A 10,748-nucleotide genomic window follows, 5' to 3' on the forward strand; every position below is an offset into this window, starting at 1 on the left:
TAGAAGAGAACAATCATTGCATTGCTGAGGCACTGGCACAAGTTGCCCAGAGAAGCTGTGGATGCCCCATCCCTGGCAGTGTTCCAGGCCAGGCTGGATGGGGCTCTGAACAACCTGGTGCAGTGGAAGGTGCCCCTGCCCATGGCAGGGGGGGCGGAACCAGATGATCTTTAAGGTCCCTTCCAACCCAAACCATTCTGTGATTCTGTGATTCAAATGAATTCCTAAGCTAAGGAAATGCAGGAACTGTTTCAGATGACCTTTCAGTTCAAGAAAACAAATTTTCTCTTCATATACATTGAGTTGATACTGAGTTTTGTACTTCTGTGATGGCTGTTTCGCAGTCAATGCATACTAAAATTTAATTTAATACCATTTCATTTTCAATCTGCACATATTTGAAAAAGTAATTTTTTTCCATTTCCTCCTCCGCACTGTTTCCTAGATTTAATTCTTTAAACTGCATCACAGGGTTAAATGTATGAGGACCTACAGAGACAAAGATCAATGACTGCTCTCATTTTTTATAGCATTTAATTCTCCATGAAATTGTAAGTACAGGTCACTCTAGATCAGAGAAAACGTACAGAAGAGTAGAGCTCTGCTTTTTTCATCACTAAGGATCAAATAATAACCAGCATACAAATATAAATAAGTTATTTTCTTTGCATGCATGACCATATAATCTTTAAAGTGTCTGGATTTAGTAAAGGTTATGATTCAAAGTATTTTCCCCTCCCTCCATATTAAAAAGGTAATTATTTGCATTACCAAAACTCTCTGAAGCATTCCAACCATCAGGTATCTCAACAAATAAACTGTCTTTCAGCATTAAAGTGCAATTCAACACCTTAATTTTTAATAATATTTAAGCCACAAATACAAAGGATTTGGATTAGTGAAACTGAAAATGAAGCTAAGAGGCAGAAAGATTATCAATAATGTATTTGTAATACTGTTCCTCGAGAGGAATACCTTCAGGAAAAAATCCCATTAGCTGAAGGAGAAAGCAAGAGAACATGCACTGAGTGCAGCTCATGCACCTTATAGAGTCACATCTGACATTCTTTTTTTTTTTTTTCCTTCCAACTTACAGGCTGGGGTACAAAACAAAGTAGCCAAGCCAACTGAATACAAAGTATCCAATTTTACCCAATTAAAATTTTTTTTGTTCCCTCCCATGCTGAAAAAAAGGTATTGTGCTAAAGCACTATTCAAATCGACTTAAATATTATAAAAGCTATGAAAAAACCCCACAAAGTTAAAAGGTACATGTTCAGGGCGGGAGTTTGCTGGACAATTCTTTGTTTGGTTTTGCTGTCACTGGGTAAGCTTCTTTCAGCTTTAGGAGAACACCAAAGCAAAGTCATGGTAATCACCCTATCTCTCCTTCCCCAAAGACATCAAAACCCTCCAAAAACACTAATAAAATAAGACTGACAATTAGTCAAACTTTAAGAAATAATTACTCATGAAGCCATGACTGTTTTCAGATGCTTTGGCTGAATGCACAGAAAAACAAGCTGATCTACTAGCTGATTTTTCTTTTATGTGTACCACAGCCTCATTTCTACATAACTTTCCCCCCGCCTACTCCAAAAGGGATCTTTGGTTATTCCAGGTCATGCTTACTGTTGAACTTCAACAGTTCATGACAAATTACCTCTGCAGCTTAAGACGATGCGGCTAGACTGAAACTTTCAGCTGCAGAAAAACTGAAAACAGAACCTTTCACACAAAAGGCATTACGCAATTTATTTTTAATATTTTGAGCTGGGCCTATCTTTTAGATAAGGCCTAAAATGAAGAATTTCCTCATTTCAAATTCTAAGGCAGTTAAGTGATTTCAAACAGCATTACTTCCTGCAACAGTTCAGTTCTCCATGTTCAACAGCATTTAGGAAATGCACATTTGTAAGAGTGACTTGATTTGCTCCTGTACTTCTTACAGTGTCAGGAACAAGCATCCAGCAACAGGAAGACCTTGCAACACACCTACCTGAGGATATCTCTGTGTGCCTGTGTGAGAGCACACATGTGCATAGAGGCAGATGACCAATATTTGTGTATTATGTACACATTATAACTGCTCAAGAAACACTGCCCTGTTTCCAGTTTCCCATATTTGAAACTTTCAAAATCCATACATTCTTTCCTAGTATGACTGCTGGTTTGGTTTGGTTTTTAAATGCAGTGCGATGATCCCAAATAAAGAGGATCAGTCAGCCTAAGAAAAGGGCCCAGCAATTGCATAGATCCCGACAATTGCATGAAGGAGCCAGCCAGGAAGTTGCCAAGCAACTAAGCAACAATCTACAAGTACAGAAAGAGCAAAATTCCTCATGGATAGCATGTTTACACACAGCTCTTAGCTTTGCCTAAATTCTGATGTTGGGAAGACTGGCAGGTCTAATACTGAATTCTCAATACCATCATCAGGTATGCTTCATGTAAAAACACGTTAGGTTTTATTTTTATAGCAAGATTAAAATTCATGCTGTGAGAGGCAGCATTAGCACTAAAATCAATCTTCATCACACTTCAGAATCAAGTTTTCCTACTGTCTGCTGATGTTTTGAACTATGGGAGGCATTATGGTCAGATAAAACCATTATCAGCAAAAGGACTGACTGCAGGCAGGTATGGAACTTGAGGCAGAAGGTATGAAAGACAGAAAGGCAGCAAGACATGCTCTGTCCTACCCAACTCCTTGCAAAGCAGATGAGAGCTCCCTGGCAGGCTGACTGAACACATGCAGACACACTGCCATTTTGCTATCCCAGATACTTGAACAAGAATATTGCTTTAACTGAACTGATGCAGAAGCAGCATTAGTTTGGCTTGCCTGAAGCCAATAAAATTGCATTTGAAATGCCTGGATAACATTTGGGAAAATGTCTTTAATGTTAAATGGCATGAAAATGCCACCATTTTATTATGTATATATTATGTACCAGCTTTTTCTATGCCTGGCCAAGAGCTATTAGTGGAAACTTTTGAAGACAGGCACAGCTCTTTTATTTGTCTGGTTTGGGGGGTTGGGTGGTGGGCTTCCTCCCCCTTTTTACTTTTAAGAACACCTTTATTAAATGCTGAATGTGCCAAGCAAATAAGCAAGAAGGCTTGTCCTTTGACTTTTCATATAGTCCTAGTAAAAAAGTTAGCAATAAGAAGAAGGAAAGCAACATTTTTCTTAAATGTCACTGGTGACAGCGAAGCAGAAACACAGTTTTAATCATTAAAAGAAATGTCACTTTTCTTCAAATGACCAAGCAGAACTACGCACTGAGTGTTCCAAACACTAAAAGCAAGGAGAAAGTGACATTTTAACTGTTTTAAAATTTAATCCCTACCAGTAAATCGCTTACTTTATTCATTTGGAACATTCAGCACAGAACAGAGTAAAATTTTTTACACACCAAAAGAAACATTAAACTCAGTATTATGTATTTTGTATCCCAGCTGCTAGCACCTTGGAAGCAATGGAAGATCAAACAAGCAAAGTCAAGATCGTACTAAGAGCAAGCCATATGAATAGGAAAAAGAACCAAACACAGAACCCTAACATCAAGCCAACCTTCCCTTTGTTGCTTTACTCTTTAATGCTTCAGTGTGCCCATCCATAACCTATAGGTAATATTGGCATTATGAAGGACAGCTGTTTGTAAATTGTGAAGGCTTCGCAGAAAGAGATACTATGCTAAAACCATAACATCTTTTTGTCCTTTATAGAAAGAACACTACAAGCTTGCTGCCATACTTGGCTTCAGTTAAGTTAGATGTTATGCCACACAAAGGACAGTTGAAAAAAATTAAATTTTAGAAACATATGAAGAGACATATAATTAAAAAATATTCTCATTTGAAAAATTAGGTAATTTTTTTAATCTCCCCCTACAATACAGGACATTTTTCAATATCTGATAGATAAAGTCACAAAGCCATGTTTTGAAGAGAAGTGTTTTCTCACAACATGAGAGAAATTATAGACATTCATCACGTAACACAGCAAAGGCAGAAGGGCTGTGAGTGTAAGCACTGCTGTAAGTAATTGCAAACCAGCATTTTAGTACAGGACAGAAAAGTATACCAGAAAGCTGCAGTGACACTACGCCAAAACAAAAAAGCACTAAGGTACCTGAACTTCATATTTCAAGTAATATATAGTTAATCTGCATCCAGTTAACTATTCATTTTTTAAAGCTGTATACACACAAAAATCCTGCACATTGCCAAAATAATTGTTTTAAGCAGCTTCATAAGGCAATTGGTTACTGATATAACACACAATTAGGCACACCACAGCATTTCACTTAAAAAAAAAAGACCAACAAAACAAAAGACAGAGTTGCAAAAGCTATTTTCCTACAGCATGGGAAGAATTCAAAGTGAGTTCTTGATTTACCTTCTATAACTGCTGCTATAGCCTTTACCTCGTGGTGAAGGGCCATGTACGAATCTACATGTGTTCCCATAGAGGCAGTTGCCAGTCTTCAGCCAGTTACGGCACTGTGTCTAAGAGACAGACATTACTGGGTGAATTTCACACTCCTTTCTGGAAATACCATTGGTGTGAGTGTGGCAGAACAAACAAATGACTCCACATTAAGTCCCATTTATCTGTAATTTCTGTCTACCAGTAATATAATTGATTTTAAAAAAAAATAATCAACAAAGAGCATCAGGTCTGGCAGAGAAAAATTTAGGTTGGTGGAAACACTATTAATATGCACAGTAATACTGCTCCATCCAGAAGCTGGCACAACACACGGTATTTGAAAATTCTAGTATTAGCATGTTGAACATCCATATGTTAAGGAGTTCTTTTCACCTTTACTTAACCTCAGTAACATCTGAGTATTTGCTGCTCCTGAACTACTCTTTCCCACCATATAAATCCTGGAAAAGAAGACGCTGGGGTGGGGAGGAAAGGAAGAACACTTTTACAACTCACCTCTGCAGTACTTCCAGTGCTGGGTCCAAGCCTTTCAAACACACTGGGTCTTCGGGATGTGCTATCAGATATGGTCTTGGTATTTTCCACTGTGACCTTCCTTCTAATTTTTGACATTTTGTACTACTTCAACCAAAAAAAAAAGCAAAACTGTAAAATCCTTCAGTTTGGGGCTTTGACACTGAACTCACATGAATAAAATAGTATGAAATACGTTGCAAGAGTTGCTGCAGAGGTGATGAAGAAAGAAAAAGAAGTCATAAATGAGTGAAATGTATCTAATAACACAGAATGCTTCTGACTTGAACTAGTCAGCTGAACACCAGTAATGGTAATTTTTCATTTCATTTCATGACCTGCTTTGGATTCTTCAGCTTCCCCTTGGGAAAGATCATATGACATGTTATTCATTTAAGTAGCAAACACCACATAGGACAGATGCTTTCTTTCATCGTGTATTTTTGGTGGACGAACTCAAGTGACTTAAAGTGAATAAAACCTTTAATGTTAATTCACCAACCTCTAAGAAACCAGTTTCAACCACTAAAAACACCTCCCAGTTTTGAAACAAATTTTTAAAAATGAGAGCTTTATTTTTTTCCCCCTTGTTGTGTATGACAACCTACTGAAAGTCATCTTGCTATCATCCACAGCCTGTGTTTGTTTTCTACAACTATTTGGAATTACATGAGTTTAGGAAAAAAACCAAAAACACAACTCCATAATGATGATGCACTTCTTAATCTGCTCAAAAAGTAGCTCCTTCTCGTTAAGAAAAACAGATTTTAAAGGAAATACAGCATAACTTTGATAAACAAGAAGCCACAATTTATCTTACCTGAGAAAGGAGTTATAGAAGAAAAAAAACCAACCATATTTAAAGAAAAGAAAAGGAACATATATTTTTAGCACTACAGACAGATCATACAAAAAGGGCAAAATGGGCCTCAAAAACTAATCTCTATTCTTTACATTCTACTTGATGAAAACAAAAATAAAATCAATTTAGGAACATCTGCCAGGTACTCATCAATTTATATACAGCTCAAAAGCACACCTCTTTGTTGTACTGCAATGTGCCATCACTCGCATTCATCAGCAGATCATGATGAGCCAGACATTAATCTCCTACCCTTCTGCTTCTAGGCACTGCACACATCACCACATTTAGAACACACACACTTAAACTACCTCATACACAAACAGGTTACAAATGACAAACTTCATCCATAAAGCCAGAGTAATACACATTTAAACTAGCATCCACCAGAGAGGATTAATACACATTTTCACCATCTGATCAGCAGTATGGTCCCACAGTTTCCATACGGTAAGGTTATATTTCAGAGAAACAAAATATTATCATGTAAAAACGTGGACACTTCATTATCTGAACCCTACAGTTATTTCCATGACAAGATTTCCCTAGGAGTCTGACACCTGTGCATTTCCTACAAGCAGAATGCTGTGCTGAAGTTCTTGGGAAGCACTTTAGCTCCTTTAAAAACAATGGAAGAAAGAAGGCTTACACTATGTATTTGACATTTCTCAGTAGACCTCTGCTCTACTGACTCCTTCTCCAAGCCTCTGATTATCTGAAGCATTTTATCTCATAAAAAAGGTTCAGATAATCAAGACATTAACCAAGATGTTCAGGGAGGGCAGAAGTTAACCATAACCATTCGGTGTATACCAAACATTAAAAACAATGGTTAACATCAATTAGTGGAAGCAGACAGTCAAACATTAGAATTTCCAGTAGCATGAAATTGTTTGGGTTAGTAAGAACTGTGGAGAACAGAGATTTCCAGAAAGATCTAATTGAGTTAGAGAATTGAGTAATACAACAGCAGATGAAATGCAAATAAATATAATGCAATGCACACAAGGAGAAATGATTTTGTCTAAATATTTGATGAGACCAAATTAGTCCAGTCTTCTGAGAAAAATAATTAGGAGTCATTGTGGACAGCTCAATGTGCAGCAATAGTTAAAAAGTCTGACAGGATAAACCATTAAAGTTAGAAAGCAAAACAATACCACATCTCACCTAGCTGAGCACCCTTCCATTTCAGGATTCTCACAGAATCTCAGGAAAAAACTACTAAATGTCTACAGCTTCAGGTAGCCACATTCTTTTAATAGAAGATATAAAAATCAACTGACACATGCAAAAGCATTTTTAATAAGACAATCATATAACAAATGCCTAATTTGGATTCAATATTTACAGTTAAAAGAGCCATATCTGAAATTAAAAGAGTTAGATAAATGACACTGGCAATGGCATTGGGAGAAGGTTCAACACATGAAGGACAGATGAGTCTAATACACAAGTACACACTGACATCATAGGAGCATACAGAAAAATCACATTAATTTTGCCTCAATTCCAATGTACTTTTGTTTTCAAAGAAACAGAGGCAAAACTTTCATTTTAAATGTTAATTTTTACCCAGCATTCAGTACCTTTTTGGAATTAACTTGTATAGGAAGTTATGATGACGACTAGGCTTAAAAGGATAGTTACAAACATGGAGAGGATGAAGAGGCACCATCATCCTAACTGAACAGATAAATTAATTCCAACCACCTTTTCCCCTGCATTTTTTGCAGATGGAAACTAGGAGGAATACCATTCAACCCTAAATCTTCTAAGATTTGTAAAACCCCCTATTTAAAGAAACCAAAACAACTTAAAATGAGAAACAAAAACCTGCACTATTTTGGGTAGCAATCTGTCAATTCTAACCTCATAGTCTGGCCCGTACCTACCAGTTTGCAATTAACAACTGATCCTTTATTAATAGAAGAGATATTTCAGGATAGATTACTCTAAAGAAGCAAACCCAGCATGCTGTGAGTGCACAGCATATTATTTTCTGTATGCACATATTATCAAGAGGGCCTCCCTTGTGTAACAAGAAACGCAATTCCATTGCTCAGTGAATACAGATGTTATCAAAGGCTGCAGGATTAGAGCCCAGACACATTAATCTGAGGCAAACTGAGGAACTTCACTTTGTCAAACTATGCATTTCAGAGACTGTGCTTGCAAATGCAGTCAGTCCCATTTTCATTCTTTGAGGACCAAGTGAGTTGGAAAAATAAAGAGACTATTAAAACAATATTGAAAATCTCAAATGGATAATGACAGTTTTTTTGTTTCTGAGAAGGTTCCTTGCTCATAAACAAGTACTGCAAGTGGAAAAACTTATGTGTTTAATTTCCAAATTTCTCAGACTGCACATTATTGGACAACCAAGAACAATTTAAATGGAACATCCCATAAAGATTCCCCTTCTGAAACATTTTCACCTTGTGCTGTTTTACCACTGATGATCACAGCCCTGCTATCAACCCCACGCTGATGGCCAGTGCAGTGACCTTCCATCAGACGTCTGTGTCTCTGAATTGCCATCTCCTTATCAAACACTAATGTGGGATTAGACAGCTGTGAGCACCAGTGTGGACTGAGCCTTAAGCACTCTCAACATTTCAAATAATTACTACCAGGATTAAAAAAAAAATAAATTTATAAGTAGAATATTATACACTTCTCTATTTCAGGTACATGACATTGCACTGCTGACTCTTAGGCGCACTGAACTTTCTGCTACTTCTGAAACAGAATGAAGTTTCTGAAACTAAGCAAAGTTAACTTTATCTTCCTAAAATAAATTCTATACCTAAAATTTTAACTGTAGATTATCACTTTTTCATGCATAAATAAGATCCATTATAACCATTAAAATAAATTAGAAATACCATAACACTAGGATAACTCATTCACGGATGCATCTATGTTATTCTTTAATGGAAATAACTTTCACAGGGTGAGAGACAATCTGTTAATGACATTAATTACACTAGCATTTGAAGGAGAATATATCACAGTGTTATTTACAGGAATCATCTAAAATGTGACAGACTTGAGAGAAGTGAGTGCACCTATTGAGCACTGACCAATGAACTGAAATCCATGAGATACGATATGATTGACAGCATTCACTGAAATTCTGTAATTTTTATTACCAACATTCTTAAATTTTAGTGTCAAGCATGCTTAACATTTTTCTTCAAAATCAGTGTGATACCACTTAAGTCATAATCAAGAGCTATCTGAAATGCCTGGTTTTCTATTAGAGAAACCTAATCCAGCCCCCCAAAAAAATGAATCCTGAAGGATTCTACAGGAAAACTTGAAACTGAGATATAACAGAACAAAAGCAAAGTTCAAAAACAAGAAAACATTTAAGGAGATAAAAAATCTCTTTAGGAAGTCCAGGACATCACTCATAAGCATGTCAATGTCTGTGCATGCACACCACACCACACACAAGCTATGCACAACATCACTCCAGAAAATCCTACCTGTGAAGAGATAAACAATATGCCATTTCAAATAACAAGTGAAATTACTTCAAAGTCCTACAGATATTTAGATACAAACTCATTATTAACACTCCTTGATAAACTAAATACATGTTGAAAACTGAATAACAGCTTTGATAATGGTTCCCTGCACTTTTTAAAATTAAGAGCTTTTACCTGAAAATATTTCGGGTCCTATTACCATGTTAACATTTCTATGTCCCATCGCTAATAAAATAGCAATATTTGAAGAAGCTCCATGGGTTTACTACCTAAAAATATTACTAAAAATGGTAAAATGCATTCATAATGAACCTTTCAAAAGAGCAGTCAAATACTCACACAGAGAAGCCTGTTTGACAGAAAACTATAAATTAATCCAAATTGAAAAACTCCTTGCTGGTAACCCATCACCACAGTAACCTGAACCGATCCCTCTAATTTCACATAGGATATTCTCCATTAGCAGCAACAAGCAACTGCTTAATATGTTTGCACAGGTATAAAATCATGGTTGGCTTTCCACAGGTAAATAAAAACATCGGGCCCCAATACCATATCCAGAAATATATAGAGTATTCCCTGCCTTGTCTAACAAAGTCTTCACACTCAAAGAAGATGCTTCCCCAAACTAAGGGACAGTCTGTGAAGACTGGAGTGGACAGGTCCAAGTTCACCCTGCCTTAGTGAACTCACATTACCTCCCACCTGAGAGCTGGATCAGCACATTAGCATGCCGTCACTCTCAGCACACATGCCGAGAAGCAGGGTGTATTATCTCGGGCACAGCCGCATAAAGCCACACTTCTTCAGTTTTCAGGTGCATTGGCTGAGTCTGTCCACTCCCGTGTGCACAGAGGAACCGTGAGTGTTCCATCACCAGCCCAAGATCCCTCAAAGCGCTGGATGCTAACCCACTGAGAGTCAAACACCTGACTTCAAGCACTCTTGAAGAAGGTTGACAAGAAATGAACGGTGGAGTGAGACCCCATCGAGAAGCCAAAGGCAAGGCCCTGAGTAGACCACCCAACCACACTAACCCAACCTGCCGGCTACGAGTTGTGGAAGGGATGGGAGTCAGCTGTAGGCGCTACCTGAAGGAATGGTGATGCGGGAATTCATACAAGCGAAATCAGTAGTCCTTTTTGAGCACATAGAGCAGAAACTATTTTACTGCCAGAGAGTGGGAGAAGAGCACTACTGAAGTGGAAGAAAAAAACCCAAACAAAACCAAAATCCAACCAAAACCCCCCACGATCACGATATATCCGACTATACGGGAAGCAGACTCCAGCACGACCACTGACTGACGGAAGGGCACCCCGGGCACACGGCGGGATGGCGCCTCCGGGCGTTCACCCCGCCCCTTCTAGGGGAGCCCCCCGTGCGCCCCCGGCCCAGCACCAAGCCGGGCAAGAGC

At 37.8% G+C, this 10,748-nt stretch overlaps 1 protein-coding gene across 1 annotated transcript in view; it reads right to left on the reverse strand.

Moving 5' to 3' along the window:
* ZC3H13 (zinc finger CCCH-type containing 13) overlaps window positions 1-5,156 on the reverse strand; it is a 39,632-nt gene extending 34,476 nt beyond the window's left edge. The window contains 2 exon segments of the mRNA XM_031056765.1: window positions 4,406-4,515; window positions 4,955-5,156. Of these exon segments, the coding sequence (XP_030912625.1) occupies window positions 4,406-4,515; window positions 4,955-5,071 (227 nt within the window). The 5' untranslated portion in view covers window positions 5,072-5,156.
* Between the last annotated feature and the right edge of the window lie 5,592 nt (window positions 5,157-10,748).

This window comes from Geospiza fortis, unplaced genomic scaffold (genome assembly GCF_000277835.1).
Source record: "Geospiza fortis unplaced genomic scaffold, GeoFor_1.0 scaffold194, whole genome shotgun sequence".
In the NCBI taxonomy this organism is placed as follows: domain Eukaryota; kingdom Metazoa; phylum Chordata; class Aves; order Passeriformes; family Thraupidae; genus Geospiza; species Geospiza fortis.